The sequence below is a fragment of the Takifugu rubripes genome, chromosome 11 (genome assembly GCF_901000725.2).
Source record: "Takifugu rubripes chromosome 11, fTakRub1.2, whole genome shotgun sequence".
Taxonomy (NCBI): Eukaryota; Metazoa; Chordata; class Actinopteri; order Tetraodontiformes; family Tetraodontidae; genus Takifugu; species Takifugu rubripes.
Window position 1 is genome coordinate 5,494,940 of NC_042295.1, and position 19,180 is coordinate 5,514,119.

The 19,180-nt window shown below is 40.6% G+C and overlaps 2 protein-coding genes across 3 annotated transcripts; both read right to left on the reverse strand.

The window, feature by feature from the left end:
- Positions 1 to 6,687: 6,687 nt before the first annotated feature.
- Positions 6,688 to 18,980, reverse strand: LOC101063701 (cholinesterase-like). Of its 2 annotated transcripts, none has more exons than XM_029843956.1 (9): positions 18,885 to 18,980; positions 9,749 to 10,040; positions 9,451 to 9,679; positions 8,808 to 8,940; positions 8,523 to 8,674; positions 8,194 to 8,374; positions 7,788 to 8,092; positions 7,280 to 7,489; positions 6,688 to 7,204 (listed from the first exon to the last, which is right to left on the reverse strand). In XM_029843956.1, exons 2-9 carry the CDS (start codon positions 10,029 to 10,031, stop codon positions 7,066 to 7,068), a joined length of 1,632 nt encoding a protein of 543 aa, XP_029699816.1. In that variant the 5' UTR covers positions 10,032 to 10,040; positions 18,885 to 18,980; the 3' UTR covers positions 6,688 to 7,065. The 2 variants fall into 2 exon arrangements, with proteins under 2 accessions (XP_029699816.1, XP_029699817.1); XM_029843957.1 differs by lacking the exon at positions 18,885 to 18,980 and adding an exon at positions 10,268 to 10,401.
- Positions 15,732 to 18,594, reverse strand: LOC115251497 (acetylcholinesterase-like). Its single transcript, XM_029843958.1, has 6 exons — positions 18,541 to 18,594; positions 17,483 to 17,663; positions 17,093 to 17,403; positions 16,669 to 16,878; positions 16,408 to 16,565; positions 15,732 to 16,165 (listed from the first exon to the last, which is right to left on the reverse strand). Exons 2-6 carry the CDS (start codon positions 17,654 to 17,656, stop codon positions 16,074 to 16,076), a joined length of 945 nt encoding a protein of 314 aa, XP_029699818.1. The 5' UTR covers positions 17,657 to 17,663; positions 18,541 to 18,594; the 3' UTR covers positions 15,732 to 16,073.
- Positions 18,981 to 19,180: the final 200 nt, after the last annotated feature.

Here is a 19,180-nt window from a genome sequence, read left to right on the forward strand (position 1 = left end):
GTAGAGGATAGGATAGGTAGGAGAGGAGAGGGGTAGAGGAGAGGAGAAGTAGAGTGAAGGGGAGGTAGAGGAGAGCAGAAGGAGGAGGAGGGGAAAGAGGAGAGGAAAGGAGAGGAGAGGGAGAGGAAAAGGAGAAGGAGAAGGAGGAGGAGAGGAGAGGGAGAGGAGAGGCACAGAGCACAGAAATACACACAAAAAATATGATGTACAATCACTTCAGCGGGGCCGGAGGTCATTATGCAGCTCCAAGGGCGGCGATACCTGTAAATAAATAGAGGGGGGAGAGAAGCAGAAAAACTACACAAGAATCAGCATAACTAGTCTGCTTGATGAGGAGAGGAAAGGAGAGGAGAGGAGAGGAAACCATGACCCAGTGGAGTGACAGAGGCCTGTCAGGTGATCATGTTTCCGGACCCCGGCAGCCTTGGCCTATAACAGCATAACTAAGATGTGACCTAACGATTAGATGACCCCCTAAGTATGATAATTTGTCTGTCTATGATAGTAACTGGAACTACTGAATTAGTAACAATAAGCTTTTTCAAAGAGGTAGGTTTTGAGTCTGATCTTAAAAGTAGCGATGGAGTCAGCCTCCCGTACCTGGACAGGGAGCTGGTTCCATAGCAGGGGGGCCTGGTAGCTAAATGCTCGGCCCCCCATTCTACTCCTGGAAACTCTGGGAACCACAAGTAGACCAGCATTCTGAGAGCGGAGCGGTCTATTGGGCTGATATGGGATGTCAGATGGATGACCCAGATCTTTCTGTTTCTCATATAGTGTGAACAGGGCATACGTGAGTGGTGAAATACAGGCCCTCTTGGTTCATCCCTCCTGTTCCAACGAAGTGTTCATTGTCCCTAACCCAGAAGTGGAAAACCCAGCTTATAAACGTGTCCCTATTGAGCTAATAGCCTTTCATCCCCCCTTTTTTCCTCTGCTGAGGAGCACTGACTGGTGCGCTTTTTATGCAGTAAGTTAGGAAGGCGCATAGTCAAAAATACCTATCTATGTCTCACAAATGAAGTGTCATTGGAGCTTCCATATGAGAGTGCTTTCCCATAGGCTGTGATACCTCCCTATGCCACTTTCAGTGTGTATGTAAGGCTGGAAGTTGGGGGTAATCTAAATTAATCAAAAATGTATAAGGTTAAGGGCCTGATGTGGGGGTCAGGATCACATGCTTTTTATTTCTCTTTTTAAGATAATTTTTATGTACCGTTTTAGCATATTGTAAACAGTTGTATTGTGCTCTATTTAAAAAAAAATGATACAAATATGTAAATAGAAAAAAACATTTAAAAGTTTATGTCAGAATAGTAAAATCATCATAATGATTATTGATTTTATTTCTTGAACAGAATTGACAGAGGGTAAACCAACAGAATGCTCCAGTCTCATGAAGCCCTACTAAAATAATGCATGCATACTACTACTGTCCTCCTCCTTCACTGTGTCAATTCTATGAGAAAGCATGCTGGGAGCTTCACACTTTTACAACAAACCAAATTCATTATTCAACAACAGTTACTTTGAAAATTAGACCTGGTTTCCAAACTCATGTTTGAGGTACAATCATGTCAGAGGAACGATTGAACAAACAGCAGAGAAACATTCAACTTGCAAATTTGGAAGAAAAGCAGAGGGGAGAAGATGATATGGAAGTTTAATCTGCCAAAGTTTCTTTTTAGAATAGTGTCTAAATTGACATAAACTTCAGAATTTTCCAGAAACTACACTGAATCCCTAGAATGTGAAAGAATGACATTGCTAGGTTTGAAGCTGGAAACTACTTTTTTAAATTTTCTACCTTAATGTTTAAATACCTGTTAGCTGGTGGTGGATTTCCGCAGGCGTAACAACCCCCCGCCTGCACCAGTGAACATCCTGGGAACGGATGTTGACGTGGTGGAGTCCTACAAGTACCTGGGTGTTCACTTAAACAATAACCTGGACTGGACACACAACACAGACGCCCTTGTCAAGAAGGGCAATAGCAGACTGTTCCTGCTCAGGAGGCTGAGGTCTTTTAGAGTGCAGGGACCACTCCTGAGGACTTTCTATGACTCTGTGGTGGGATCAGCCATCTTCTATGGGATTGTCTGCTGGTCCAGTAGCATCACGGACAGGGACAGGAAGAGGATGGACAGACTGGTAAGGAGGGCCAGCTCTGTCCTGGGATGTCCCCTGGACTCGGTGGAGGTGGTGGGAAATGGAACGATGATGGCTAAGCTGTCATCTATGTTGAACAACACGTCCCACCCCCTACAGGACACCCTGGCAGCACTGGGCAGCTCATTCAGTGAGCGGCTGCTCCACCCTCGCTGTGTGAAGGAGAGGTATCGCAGATCTTTCCTGCCGGCTGCTGTCAGACTGCACAATAAACAAAACGCCCGCTAGCACAATCTGAATATTATATATTCTGATATCTATATTGTATTCACCCTCTGTGCTATGTACAGGTATACAGGGGCTGAGTATCCATTTACCTGGATTATTGTAAATATACATCCTCTTTGTATATTCCAAATTCTATTCTATTCTATTTTATCTTATTTTTTTCTGTGTGCTCTTGCTGTTGTTGCACTGTAAATTTCCCTGTGTGGGACAATAAAGGACCTGAATCTGAATCTGAAATGACCCATGGCCCATGGACATATGTTCTGTGATGAAAAGAGAGCATGAACATGAGGAAAGAAAGTACAAATGTCATCACATCAGTGCAGATTTCAGTACCACATACCGTACCATAAGTTCCACTCATGTCTGTAGGTGTGATCTACTAAAATCACAAACAACTGGTAAATTGCATGAACAAACTAACCTCCCCACACTTGGTGTCTCACCATTTTTCTATTCCAGGATCTGCGATGAGGTTTACGTATTATCAGCATCATGAGCCCAGGTGTGGCTCATGATGCTGATAATACGTAAGTGGTTACTTAAAGCGGGGTTAACGCATAATGATTTTTTAAATCTTAGGAGATTTTTATTGGTTAAAGACCCCACGCATGAAGTTAAAAATCAGGCTATGAACAATTTTGATGGGACTTGACATCTGTTATGCTCCGTTAATCTCAATGCCGCACACCACACACAGAGATTCTGACCCGCCACCAATCTAGCATCTTGTCCTCCAAGCAGGAATCTGCATAGGTGGTGGCATTCTTCACTCCTTGCCATGGATCTGTTGGTTGTGGTGCTCTAAAGCACAGGTCTCCCACAGGTGACCTACCATATGGAATCCCGAAAAATGCTCTAACCTCACCAATCCAGCACTAAGATTACCTTCCCTTGAACCTGTCCACTCTTAGTAGTGATTGAAAGGCCATTCTTTATTGGCAAATGATATAGCCAAGAAAGAAGAGAGAAAAGGAAGACAGTTGAGAGAAGAAAGTGTTGCCATTGAGAGGTCCTGGATGGAGCAAAACAAAAATTCAAGAATAATTTGACAGGACTTAAAAACCCATTTTATGAGTTGACGTTTTTTTCTGTACCCAAGACAAACATAACCATCTCCTTTCTGAATTAGAAACCAAATGATGATTTTTAAAGGTAAAAATAGAATTCAAACATAGTCGGTTAAATTTATTGCCTTTGACTCACGCCGAGAATGATTTTCATCATAGAAGACTTTCTGTTAACTGAGAGCAAACAAAACAACAGGTTTCGGAGGTCGGTATACAGCTCTGAAGGCGGCGATACCTGTAAATAAATACAAAGGGGGGGGCAGAAAAACTACACAGTAGATAGCATTACTATTCTACTTGATGAGGAGAGGAGAGGAGAGGAGAGGAGAGGAGAGGAGAGGAGAGGAGAGGAGAGGAAACCATGACCCAGTGGGGTGACAGAGGCCTGTCAGGTGATCATGTTTCCAGACCCCGGCAGCATAGCTAAGATGTTAACCTAATGATTAGACGACCCCTAAGTATGATAGCTAAATGCTCGGCCCCCCATTCTACCCCTAGAAACAGCATTCTGAGAGCATAGTGGTCTATTGGGCTCCTCCAGGTAGGATGGAGCTAGGCCTCTGAGGACCTTGTAGGTCAAAAGAAGGGTTTTAAAAATTATTCTAAATTTAACGGGCAGCCAATGAAGAGACGCCATTACAGGAGTTATGTGATCTCTTTTGTCAATGCCTGTCAGAACTCTGGCTGCAGCTTTTTGGATCACCTGGAGGCTTCTTAAAGAGGTGTTTGGATACCCTGATAATAAAGAATTACAATATTCCAGCCTGGAAGTAACAAATGCATGGATTAACTTTTCAGCATCATGCCGCGTCAGTAGTTTCCTGATCCTTGTGATGTTCCTCATGTGAAAAAAGGCACTTCTAGAGACTAATTTAATGTGTGAGTTGAAGGAGAGATTTTGATCAAAAGTTACTCCAAGATTACTCACAGAGAGACTAGATGTTAATGAGATACCATCTAGAGTGATCATGTGATCTAATCTATCCCTGAGAGGTTCAGGACCAAACACCATGACCTCAGTTTTTCCTGAGTTAAGGAGGAGCAAATTTGAAGACATCCAGGACTTTATGTCTTTAAGACAGGTCTGAAGATTCCCTAACTTCTCTGTCTCCTATGGTTTCATGGATAAATAAAGCTGAGTGTCATCAGCATAATATTGAAAATTTATTCCATGCTGCCGAATAATGTTCCCTAAGGGAAGCATGTACAAGGTGAAAAGGATTGGTCCAAGTACAGAACCTTGAGGAACTCCATGGCTAACCCTACTGTATGAAGAGGGAACACCATGGACATAAGCAAACTGGTATCTATCAGATGGATACGATCTAAACCAGTCTAGTGCTGTCCCTTTAATCCCAATCACATGTTCCAGTCTCTGTAACAGGATGCTGTATTAAAACTGTATCAACTGTATTAAAAGCAGCACTGAGGTCCAGCAGAACCAGCATAGAAACCAGTCCATGATCTGAAGCTATAAGAAGATCATTAGTAACTTTAAGAAGTGCTGTTTCTGTGCTGTGATGAGCTCTAAAGCCTGACTGAAACATCTCAAACAGGCTGTTTCTCTGCAGGTGCTCCAGTAACTGAGTCACTACAACCTTCTCTAGAATTTTAGAGATAAAAGGAAGGTTGGATATCGGCCTATAGTTTGCTAAGACATCAGGATCCAGTGATGGTTTTTTTAAGCAACGGCTTAATCACTGCCACCTTGTAGGACCGGGGTACATAACCTGTCACTAAAGAACAATTGAGCTGGTCCAGAGATCTGGTCCATAGATGTGATCTAATCTATCTTTAAGAGGTTTAGGATCAAACACCATGCCCTTTGGAAGGAAATTTGAGGACATCCAATACTTTATGTCCTCAAGAGAAGTCTTAAACTTACATAAGCAACCATTAATAGAAGGATGGTTACCATTAATAAGGTGGTAAGGGAAGAACTGAATTAATAACTCATAGAGGGCATTTAGGCTATGCGCTAACGTGAACTGATCAAGTGTACCAAAGAAAAGTGAATTTATAACCTGTGATTATTTTATTGCTCATGTAGTGTTTTTATCTTTTTTTCTGTTGTTTTAATTGGCTGGCATTGTCATTGATTTGTTTGTTGTTATTTTTGTAAAGTAATGTTCTTCTATGCAGATCTCTGATTCCATTTTCCAAATGATTTCTTTCATGTTTATAAAAAAAATATGCAGATCATTATTATTTGCAAAATAAATTGTTCTCATGTTTTTGACTTATTATTGTTGTAAAAGTGGATTTGCGGAAATTAAAAAAAAACAAAAAAAACATTCAGTCTGCTACTGCAGCAACTGAGATGCTTAATTTTGTGTTTTCATAAGCTGTAATCCATAATCATGAATATTTGTACATGGAAACACTTGTGCTATATCGGTCTGTGTGTTGTGAATCCATGCAAATGTTTTTGAAATGATTTACTGAAATTACCTTTTTAATATTATACTTATAGATGCACTATCTACTACATTCTGCTGCAGATGCTAAACTGAGCTGTACACCACTGATATTTACACATCTATAACAACAGCAATTGAGTAATTATGCACATAAAATGAAAAAAAGGCATTGCAATGAAATGATTAACTCATGAGCATTCTCAACTTTTATTTATAGTGAGGACAAGAACAGAAAATCCCCAAAATTCCCAGAATATTTAAAATGAATTGTGATGGATGTATAAGAACTGTTTATAATATTCCCCATTTGTTGTACGGGTGGGGTTCATGAGGGAGAAGTTCCCGCGAACTGCAGGTGCCCATCTGATGTTAATTGGCAATCAACATGGAGAACTCCCGCAGAGACATAAGGAGCGACACACAGCGGGACGGGAGGTGGTTTTTTTCAACTATATGGCCGATTGGCAGCAACCTGATGGACACCTTTCCGCCCAGATTGGATTATTATTCAACGTTTTAATCGTGGACGCTGTCCTCGGATTATACTTTTTTTTTTTCTTTCTTTTGAACTTTTCATTCGTGGAGGCCTCTGGACACACCACTGCGCTTTCGGAGGACATTTATGGACCGCAAACATTCCAACGGTGGGAAACCTGCGAATGGCATGCGCTTTACACAGCACGGAGGCATCAAGGAACTGTGGTACATACCTAGAATTGAGTGGAGTGTTTTACGGGGGGGAAATATGGTGTTGTAATCTGGGTGAAGAATTAATACATTATAACTTTTCACGAATCGAATGGTTGTGTTGGGCGTTTTTAATATATGACATAACAGAATTAATCCATCAACATCAGGAATCACTCATGATTCTTCTTCTGAAACATGATTTCACCACAAGCACCAAGAAAACCAGAAGTTGCAGAAGGAAAGTAAAGTGCAGAGAAAATGGTGCATATCCAGTAATATGATGCACTAGAAAAAAAGAGATAAGTTGTTGCTATTCTGAGTAGTTGGACCAAAGTATTGCATCATTTTATAAAAGTGTAAAAGACTCAAAATGAGAGAGAGTGGCAAACACAGATGAGAGGAGACAGAAAGAGCGACATAATTAGATAAGAGACAGAGAGGGAGAGATGGTCATCGGTCGGACACATATTCATTTGTTTTACTGATTATTAAAAAAATAGACTCCAGAATCTGCATTGTTTGGCTCTTAATTCCTTCTTGTACTTTGGAGCCTGGGTGTCCAGAGTGATGTACGTTGATGTTTCAGAAGTGAACACAGGCCAGGGTTGGTCATCATTTCCTGGATTTCTGAAAAGTGGAGATGAAAATTAAATTCCATTAGATTCCATTCCAAGCACTGATTAGGAAGTTGTTTTTGCATACCCTGTCCGAGCAAAGGTGGCCCAATACTTCATGAACCTCTTGCTCATGTTCACCTCCTCTTGAGTGTATCCCAGAGATGGATTCATGGGTAATCCAAACACAAACTCAATCTCGTAGCCGTGCATGACACCCATCCATTCCGGCCACGGGTTGACAGACGATCGGTGTTGAAAGTAATAGAGGAAAGGCTTACCACCAGCTTTTTGATAACTGGGGAGATATAAAAAGAAAGAATGAAGAAAAAAATATCTCAGGCTAATAACAGGAATCATAGCACAAAAGGCTGACTAGGCTAAATAATCAGCAGCACAAGGTTTCCTGATAAGCTTAAGAGTTTTCCATGCAATTTTTGCTTGGTTTGGAGGAAGCGCTGGGTGCCTATGAACAGTTTGTCAAAGATACTACACAAATAAAAGTTACATATTAGATTTTTCAATCACTAGCAAGCATTATCAATAAACATTTATCATTTCAGATAAAAGTATAAAATCTAAAAGTTTTTTTTTACCCTTCAGCAAATCTTTGCACAGGACAGTTGAACAGGATATCTGAAGTCATCCTTTCTAGTGTGTCTCGGAGTGTTCCAGAATGTGATTGATCAGTTACATGTTTGTATAAAGTAAAGATGATGTCAAAATAAGGTACTGATTCATTTCCCAAAAGAAGTTCCAGCCCATAATGGAACTGTTTTTTGCTGATGAGGCTGTCACCAAGGTCATATCCAGGGAAGGAATATACCAGGAAGTAGCTTCCTTCATTTTTGTTCAAACCCAACAGAAGCTCCATTTTGCTGCTTTTACTCTCCAGAAGTGCCTGTATGTGAAAACAACATTTCACATTTGTGTGCGAAGAAAAATATTTTATATGAATTGTATCCTTGTAAAAGTTTTATAAATCTAGAAGCACACGCATACTTCTAATGTATCTGGCAGGAATACTCCATCAACCACAGGGAGAAAAGGGGAGGTTCCAAGTCCTGTCAGAACTCCAAACTGAGCTGTTAGAAGAGCAGAGGCATCAACCCTCTGCAGACATGCTTCCAGTTCAGCTGGATTAGAAATGGGACACTCCAGTAATGTGCCCATCTTGGCGGCCCTGAATTTTGACAAGAAATTAGAGACTATAATAAATGCTTAAATCTTGAGAACATTGTTGGGCAATACAGTCACAGAGATGTTCAAATCTCTCCTCATGATTAGTTTAGTTAGTTAAAGAAAACATGAAAAACATTAATTCAGTCTACCTTCTCCAGGTCTCTTCCAGGCTGAGTGTTGCCCAGAATGCAGTGGGAACTCCACTCTGCATCACAGCTCTTTTAAAGAGAACGTTGCTGCCTGGAGAGAGAACATGCAAGCCCACACTTGCTGAGCCAGCACTTTCTCCAAACAAAGTTATCTGGAAACAGCCAAACAAGAGTGAGAGTTACAGCTCCTTGTTCCTAAGTGCATTGAGGCCAACCATGTTCACCGGTCTTAACCAACTAGCTTTGTCATTATCTTCATTTAAACAGAAGAAATAAATATTAGACCTGTGAAGGATCCCCTCCAAATGCAGCGATGTTGTCCACCACCCACTGGATGGCCAAGCGCTGGTCCATCAGTGCCGCATTACCACGGACATTAGTGTTTTGGGGAAGAGACAGGAATCCAAACACTGAAAGTCTGTCAAAAGTCAGATAGACAGTAGGAAAGTTTTTTAAGTACTAATAAATACTACACCAATGTTAAAAATCTATGATTTGTTGGCAAAAATATTTTATCTCCATTTAAGATTAAGATGTACTTTATTCATCCCCATAGGGAAATTGAATTGTAGTAGCAACCTATACAAAGTATAGAAACAGAATAAATAAATACAAATAAGATTAGATGTTATAAATATATATATATAAGCATTATATGCATATATACATAAATATAGAATAAAACAGAAATAAAATTACAACATAAACATTACAAAATTATTGTTGAGTTGGTTTGGGTGAATTATAGAGTTTAATGGCGGACGGCAGGAATGACTTCCTGTACCGTTCCTTAGAGCAGCGAGGCTGCAGGAGTCTGTTGCTGAAGCTGAAGCTATTAAACCATTTGTTGTTTTGTGCAGTCGTAAAAAGTGCTCAAAATAATCCCGATGCAGGTTCAGTTTAAATCTAATATCAAGCTTGTTCTCACCTGTAGTTCATGGATACTACAATCACATCTTCAGATTTAGTCAGGTAGCGACCATCATAAAGATCCAGAGAGGACGTTCCTGTGGTGAACCCGCCTCCATAGATCCAGATCATGACAGGCAGTGGTGACTGGTGGCCATCTTTCTTCATTTGTGGGGTCCAGATGTTCAGATACAGACAGTCCTCACTCACCGGTGTGTTTGGGTTCCATGTCTCTGCTCCTGTGAATTCTGGATAGAATTATGACATTATCAGACATTGCATGGCATTGTAATTTGGTGACATACAAATAAGGCCACCTGGAAATGTTGTATCCTTCAACTGTAAGCAGGAATTTCCATAATTTGTGGCATCCTTGACTCCCTGCCAGCGATCTGCTGGTTGTGGAGGTCTGAATCGTAGGTTTTCTACAGGAGGTTTGGCATACGGGATGCCGAGAAATGCTCTGACCTCACCATCCAGCGTTGGTAGCAGTTTACCCTGAACTTGTCCACTTGTTGTTGTGACTATGAGCTCATCCTCAGTGGCAAATGATAAAGACAGGACATATGGGAGCAACAGCAGAAAAGCAAACGTTGCCATAGGAAAATCCTAGACAATGAAAAAAACTGTTTTGAGTGTACATAATTTAAAAAATGCTAAAGTGAGCATGTATATTTTCATCAAATGAAGATGCTTACAACAAATACTAATTTAGATTTTTTGTTTGCGTGGAAACAGACAGATGGATCATCGGGTTGTAAAGAGCACACAATTAGGCTGTTATCCAGGTAGAAGAACCATGACAACATGGACTTCTGTATATAAGAGAGTCTTACCTAGGTCAGACGTTTATGTTGTAATTCTGGAAATATAGACAGTTGTGATGGGCTTCCTCTTTCTGCTTCTGGTTAAATGTAAGTACCGGTATGCTTGAGTTTATATATAGATGCTAGTGGAGGCGGTGCAAATGAGGGACGGGATGACAAATATTGGTGGAACAAAAGGTTTTCAAACTCACCTGCATAATATTGCATCATGACATGCAATATAGAATGCAATTTGTAATTAATCTAATGAAGTCATAACAATAAATTAAAATCCCCATCTAATTGGTCAGTGAGTAGGAATTGCATTGGTGTTCACACTAGACATGCAAACAATGTTTGGATGAAGCTTAAAATGAAATTTCTATTGATGTGGAGAAGGAGAAGACTGAATATTGATGTAATATGTGTATTTGCCGTTTTTGCACTTCTGGTTAGATGCTAAACAAGAATTTGTTGCCCCAGAACATGTGTCATGAGAGTAATATGGAGTCTAATCTAATAATCCAATACTACATGCTTGTTTCCTTCATTTCAGTATTTTTAGAAGGCCATTTAAAAGTGTGAGAGTGATTGACTTACAACACAGGTCAGGCTGTCATCACATCATGAAGGGACAACTCCTATGTTTGTTTTTCTAGGTGGAGTCAGATGTCAATATATTCCCAGTATTGACTTTGAAGGTACTGGATCATTGAACAATGGAGACTCTGTTGAACTATAAGAGTGTTAACTTTCTCTTCCTCGAACATATTTATTTAATCTCTATGGTGGGAAAATAGGAATTTAATTGAGGGCTTTTAACATAAAGCTATATATCTGACACCCCCTCAAACACATCATTATACAGCGTTCCAATTCTAGAGTCCAAACACATTGAAAATATGAACTGATTCTGTCCTATCAAACCTACAGATTTAGCTGTTCCCAGCACATTACAAATTAACTCAGCAATGAAGTTGAATTGTTTTTTTTTCTTTCTTGTCAGAAACTGCTGAGTTTGCAGACAACTACCGAAACATCAGTCAAAAAGGGTTATATTAGTTAGGAGGTGCCACAACAAATCAAATGTAGAAGTTCAAAATCATCTTTTTCATCATCATTCTTCATCTTGAACCTGATCAGATGGATGTTACATGCTCTTTAGCAACATAACAGTACTAAATTCTAAAATATATTTCGATTAAAATGGTTGATTCAAGTAGAAGTTTTTTGATAATGTTTACTTTTTTATGCATATTCCATGTGACATTGCAGAATGACATAAGGAATGCAAACTTTATTTAATAACACACAGGGCCAAATACAGTATATGACCTCTGTGTCAATACAATTTAAAGTTACCTTTACAATAGAAAGTTTTCCCACTCTTTTTCATTTAAAACCAGTCTCTTTATTGGTTTAATGAAGACAAACATGCTCGTGCCTACTGGCAAAAAAGTTGATCTTTTTACATGTTTGATCTTCTCCAAATAGAAACAGTTTTGAATTGTTATAAAACTGTTTATTAAGGCTCCAAGTTAATGACAGTGCTGACATGCGAGCTCAAACACTGTCGCTTACACTTTCAGGGAATATGAAGTTAACTTTATTAGTATCATTTTGTGATAGTTGAAGAGAATTATTGAAAGCTCACTGAGGCATGCATCTAATTTTCTAATCAAGGAACCTGACACATACACCTTTAAAACTTTACTGTACCTTACCTTTGGCTGCTAGAGCTTAGTCTGTGGATTCTAAACTGAAGCACTCAGCTCTAGAGCAGCGGTCACCAACCTTTTTAAAGCTGAGGGGTACCTTAAGATTACCAAATGGCTTGAGGGCTACCAGCTCAAAACATATGTATAAACAAATCAAGAAATCAAAAGCATACCATATTCACACAAAAAACCAATAATCATAATTTTAGGACAAGTACTTGTATATGAATGTATTTATGTTTCATTGTCAAAGTGACATTTAGTTTTTGCAAATGAACATGTCACAATTACATTTAACAAAAAACAGAACTCAAATTGTGTTTGCCAATACATGAGATTGTGTCAACTCCAACTTTGAATCTGATTTAATCAATGAACAATGATCAATTGACCAGGTAACATGGTGTTTTACTAAAACACTGTTCAGTCTTGTCTGTCAGTTAGTGAGAAACCTGGCATTCCATGTTGTCCACTAGTTTGCTGTATTCTGGTGTGTAGTTTGTCACTGCCACTCTCAGTGACTCCTGTAGATGTGAATCAGTTAGGTGTGATCGGTGTTTATTTTTTACAAAGTTCATATTGGAAAAGGCTGATTGACAGAGATATGTGGATCTGAAAAGACAAGCAACCTTCATAGCTGCTGTGCAGATAGATTTGTACTTTTCCATGTCCACTAGGTTACAAAAGTTTAGGCTACTCCGATGTGCTTTAAGGTTCAGGTCATTTTGCAAAGTTATTATTTCCATTTCCACCTGCCCTGCATCCAAGGTGAAGGTTGTAATCAGGTTCTCAGCTGTGCCTGTAATGTCCACTGACATAAAGGGATTTGAAATGAATGACACACATGGCTCAATTTGCTCAAAATCACAAAACCTGCCCTCAAACTCTTTCATCAGTCTGTTAATCACTTGGCAGTATTTTTCTACAGCTTTATCAAAAGCCATATATGCAGAAACATTGTCACTAAGAACTTTTTGCACAGAGGGGAAATGCACAATAGTTGTGTTGTTTAGTGTTGTAGTGTTGTTTGGCTTTAGCGCAAATGCTATTGATGATTTTTACAACAGGGGTCATTACATGGTCAAAACCGGTCACTTTCGCGCATATCGCCTGCTGGTGGATGATACAATGGTAGTGTAGGAAAGGTGCAAAGTCTGGGTCATTCTTGCAATGTGCATTGAAGCCCACACGGCATCCTACCAATGCCGGTGCACCATCGGTAGTTACCGACACGAGCTTCTCCAGCGGCACTTTTTCCTCCATGAAGAAAGTTTTTATCGCGTTGTAGATGTCCACTCCTCGTGTATTTGTCCTCAGTGGTATCAACGTGAGGAGCTCTTCTTTAGTGGAGAAATCGGCAAATACCATGCGAATTAGTTGAGCTGTACTGCTGCTGTCCACAGATTCATCACATTGGATGCTGAACCACCGGCATGTATTTAAGTCCTTGTCCAGCTGCTCATTCAAGTTTTCAGACAAAGCTGACACTCTTCTGGTCACTGTACTTGCCCCAAGTTGTACATCAGCCAGACTTGAGATAACATTAGGGCCCATTTTTATCATCTTTAAAAACAGTCTCTGCGATTAGCATCAGAGCCCCCTTGACAACCTCTCCATCAGAAAACGTCTTCTTGTTTTTAATAAAATAATGTGTAGCTCTGAATGAAGCTTCGGTTGCCTTTTTGACTTTATTCAGCGGTCTTGTGAAAAAGGTCTGCTGCTTGGTCAAAGCGGCTTTTAACTCACGCGCTTTCTCCGCCGGAAGCGCAGTCTTGGGGGGAAAGTTTGTGTTTAACCTGCCATGAGTGGTTTGATAGGGTCTCTCCACATTGTGCCGCTTTGAAATCGTCACCGTAGCTCCACAAATAAGGCACACACACATATTGATGTAAAAAAGAACTCCTCTTCCCAGTCTTTGTTAAGAACATGTGTTTTTTCTCTTCTCAGCCATGTTTTTTAGCGCGGTATAATCAATGATGTATTAACTAGCAAAAGCGGGGTAAATTGTCATGCGCAGGTGACTAGGTGACTAGGTGAACTATGACCTCGAACTATATATGTAATGTGAACATATATGTGTGAAACTTTCAATAGAATTTACATAAGGCGCAGCATTTTTTTTTTTACATTTTTTTGCAAACCATGAGGGCTATTTTTAGAACAAGTCCAGCGCGACTGAGATAAGGGCTATTTTTAGAACAAGTCCAGTGGGCGACTGAGAAGGAGCCAATGGGCGACCAGGTGCCCGCGGGCATAGGGTTGGTGACACCTGCTCTATAGGATCAGTAACTCTTTAATGTTAATATCGCTATTGAAAAATGGGCCCTGTTAACATTCCTGGTGTGGTCCACACATGGACAACCATTCAATCAGGATAATTTGCTAAAACTTATAATACCTCATGCAACCCAACAACACAAACTGCCCTTGATGTACTGCGATTCCCCTACACTTAACATTCACTTCCTGTAATCCATAAATTTACATAGAGAAAATCAGCATTAAGACAATAGTTTTACACTTTCTCCTGAATCTTTGTGCTGTATCATTTAGAGAAGGTCAACCATTGTACTTGACATTTCTACTAGTGAACGCTGTACAGTATTGTGAGCTGTACCATTGTCACACTGGCTCTTGCTTTCACCATAGTAAAGGAGTCTGTGGTCATATATGATGCTTGAAAATAAATCCCTAGGAACTGTGAATGAAAAAGTATGAAAGCTCCCTTTGACAAACTGGAACCTGGTGAGAATAATCATTTATTCATAATGACACTGAAAACGGTGCATTTCTCAGGTCATCACATGTGTGTGGGCATACCTAAGTGTGGCAGTACAGGCTTGTGCTGTGTTATGGGATACAGGATTCATAGGTGGTGTTTTTTGTGTTGCATGAAGGTGGCCAAAGAGATTAACAATTGTTGGAGCTATTTGCACTGTCACCTCATAATAATAAGGTTCCTGTTTTTCATTCACCAGCGTCCAGATGTGCATTTGGTGGAGAGGTAAATTGATTTGTCATTGCTATTCTGATGAGACATAGCTATATTTATCCATGAAACCAGAGGAGACAGCAGTTTGTGAAGCTCCAAGTTTTTCCTTCTCCTTAAATCAGACAGAATTCATTGTAGTGTGAAAATAACCCAGCGTGATGCTGCTAAACTGGTTCAGCATTTGTTACTTCCAGGCTGAACTATTTTAATTTATTATTATTGGGATTTCCAGATAATTCTTTTAGAAGCCTCCAGGTATTGACAAAAGAGATCGCATGACTCCTGTGTTGGCTTCTCTTCATTGGCTACCCAATAAATCTAATATAGGGTTTTAAAACACTTAACCTGACCTACGAGGTCCCTTGAGGCCGATCCGGAGGAGCTAATAGCACAATACAATCCAGTAGACCACTCTGCTGTCATGGTGCTGGTTGATTTCCTGTGCTACTATAGGATATGATGCGTAGATTTTGGGGCCCCTCCCCACTGTCTTTACAGGTATTCCTGACCCGGTAGTTGGGCACTAATCTTTGACCGCACTGACTCATACAACTCTACCTTTGGTTGCTCAGTGCAAATGTTTTTGCATGTGTGATTTATGTTTATACTCTCCTCTGTGTGTTCCCTCCCCCTACTGACATCCCATATGAGCCTGGTCAACATATTTTTTTTCACTGGAAATAGAGGTTTTAAATGGCAGACTCAGCTAAAACCTAATAATTATTCTAGTAATTGTGTCATATAATACTTTATTGTTGAGATGAAGAAAAAAAAACAGACAGAATTGATTTCAAATGATTTATTACCACTTACTTAACTGAAGATTTAATAAAAAAAAAACCTCATAGATCTAAAAACCTAATTTTTGAAAAAAATCATTAGAAATTTCACAGCCAATACCTGTTGATTTCTTTTTTGACCGAGGATTAAACACAAAAGTTCAAACAGGAAACAGGCCTAACATTTTTGATAAATGCAAGAAAATAGAGCGCATTTGTTGCTGAATGTTTGTGAAAAAACCCACGTTCCAAGTCCCATAAACAGCAAACAGTGACAAGACTGACTTTATCTTCCACTAATGTTAGAAGTGGAGTTCATAACTAGTGTTCTGGCCCAGAAGGGCTCATTACTGGATCAGAAGGTAATAAAGAGACATAAGAAGGAAGGAAGTGAAAGAAAGGATTGGCTCAATTGCTCCACTGCAAGTCTGCAGATCAGCTGTGAAGAGAGAAACAAGAAGAGACATCAAGTCTTCATTCAGTCTTCACACTTTTGTATTACAGGTGATCACCAGTCAAAATCAGGTCCAGACTAACAACGGAATTTTGTTAAGATTAAACTGAACAGGATCTACTTGAAAGAAAACCTCTTTCATGTCTTTATGGGCTACTGAATGGAAATGCAGGCGTCTCCACCACAGATAATGTATGTAGATTGAGTGATAAACATGTGAGGCTTACCTGCCATTTTTCTAATTTGAGGTATTAAACTGTTCCAGAATTGGCAGTCATCAGCTCTCAGGTTTGACTTGTATTCTGGATTCTGGGTATCCAGAGTGACATACTCCCTTTTTTCACTAGTGAACATGGGCCAGGGTTGTCCATCAATGCCTGGATTCCTGAACAAAACAGGGGACATCGATTTGTTCACTCACCAAGGTCTCATCACGCACACTGTTTAACTGGATATTGTGCCATTTCTTTTTTTTTTATCAGACAAACCCAGTTCGAGCAAAGGTGGCCCAATACTTCATGAACCTCTTGCTCATGTTCACCTCCTCTTCTGTGTATCCCAGAGATGGATTCAGTGGTAATCCAAACACAAATTCAATCTCGTAGCCATGCATGACACCCATCCATTCTGGCCACGGGTTTCTGGATGATCGGTGTTGGAAGTAATAAAGGAAAGGCTTACCACCAGCTTTTTGATACCTGTCAAAAGAAACATGAATCCACTTCAGTATTTTGACATTTATTCTCTCACATCTCACATAAAACCTCTAATCAATAGTTTCTTTGATTTAAAATATTATACGTGCATTGTTCAGGGTCAGCGTCTTGTATTATATTTTTCTTTTTTATTAGCATGAAAGTATTTCTGCATAATCACAAATCTGAATCCATAAGAGCTAAAACGGCTGTTTACCTGTAGGCAAAATCTGTTACTGGACAGATGAACATATATTCCGAAAGCATTCTGTTCAGTGAGTCACGATTTTTGGTGCCGTTCTCCTCATCTGCCCAGTCAGTATACTGAAAAGTTACTGTTTCCTTTGTGATAGTTTGAGCACTTGCCAATATGTGGTCCAGTCCATTGAGAAATTGAGCCTTGGTGATGAGACTTTGGCTGGTGATATCAAAACCAGCAACTGTGTAGACTAAGAAGTAAGTTCCTTCATCATGATTCAGACCCAAAAAAACTTCCTTCTTTTGGATGCTGGAATTACTTATCAATGCCTGCAAGGGAAAAATGGAACATGCAAGTTCTAGTGGTAGAAAACTCTTTAATGAAAATGTTACATTCAATTAAGCATACATCTACTTCATCTGGAAGGAAGTCCCCATCCACGACAGGAAGAAATGGGATGTCAGAGGTTGAGGGGTTTGATAAAACCCCATATTGGACCGTTACCAAATGACTGACATTAATACTCTGCAAACATGTTTCCAGCTCAATCGGTTTGTTACATCCAACCGACATTCCCAACATTGTAGACCTGAATAGTGACAGAAAGCATGCAAATTCAATTAAAAGCAATTCATTTCAGAATCTCTTACAATCAGGATTGTCTCTAGGTGCTTCACAGATTCCCAGAGCCTAACTTTGAACTACACATGAGGAGAGAACAAAGAAAAGAAAGAAAGAGAGGAGAGGCAACTATGAACCGATTTAGTGACGACAACCTGTCAAGGGAATCATGTTTCTGTACCCTAGTAGCATCAGCCTATAGAAGCATGGTTGAGATTATGCTAAAGGTTAGAGGCTCCCGTTCTAACTATCAGCATTAGCTTATCTAGCTTAGCTGATTTTAAACTTTCTCACAGAGGAAGATTTTCATCTTCATCTTAAAGTACCCTTACCCCTCCTGGGCTACCACCTTATTGTGGTGGAGGGGTTTGCGTGTCCCAATGATCCTAGGAGCTCCGTTGTCTGGGGCTATATGCCCCTGGTAGGGCCACCCATGGCAAACAGGTCCTAGGTGAGGGATCAGACAAAGCGTAGCCCAAGAACCCCTCATGATGAAGAACAACATTGGTGCCATGTTTCCCTTGCCCGGATGTGGGTCACCGGAGCCCGGCCTGGGGGTGGGGCACGTTGGCGAGCGCCTGGTGGCCGGACCTCTGCCCATGGAGTCCGGCCGGGCACAGCCCGAAGAGGCAACATGGGACCCCCTTCCCGTGGGCTCACCACCTGTGGGAGGGGCCAAGGGGGTCGGGTGCATTGTGTTTTGGGTAGCGGCCGAAGGCAGGGACCTTGGCGGTCTGATCCCCGGCTGCATAAACTGGCTCTAGGGACATAGAATGTCACCTCTCTGGTGGGAAAGGAGCCTGAGTTGAGGTTGAGAAGTTCCGACTAGATATAGTTGGCCTCACCTCGACGCACGGCAAGGGCTCTGGAACCAGTCTTCTCGAGAGGGGTTGGACTCTCTACCACTCTGGAGGTGCCGATGGTGAGAGGCGACGGGCAGGGGTGGCAATTCTCGTTGCTTCCCAGCTCAGTGCCTGTATATTGGAGTTTAGCCCGGTGGATGAGAGGGTAGCCTCCCTTCGCCTTCGGGTGGGGGGACGGATCCTGACTGTTGTTTGTGCCTATGGCCCAAACAGCAGTTCAGCGTATCCACCCTTTTTGGAGTCCTTAGAGGGAGTGCTGGAGAGTGCTCCTTCTGGGGGCTCCCTCGTCATGACAACATGGACTTCTGTATACAAGAGAGTCTTACCTAGGTCAGAAGTTTATGTTGTAATTCTGGAAATATAGACAGTTGTGATGGGCTTCCTCTTTCTGCTTCTGGTTAAATGTAAGTACCGGTATGCTTGAGTTTATATATAGATGCTAGTGGAGGCGGTGCAAATGAGGGACGGGATGACAAATATTGGTGGAACAAAAGGTTTTCAAACTCACCTGCATAATATTGCATCATGACATGCAATATAGAATGCAATTTGTAATTAATCTAATGAAGTCATAACAATAAATTAAAATCCCCATCTAATTGGTCAGTGAGTAGGAATTGCA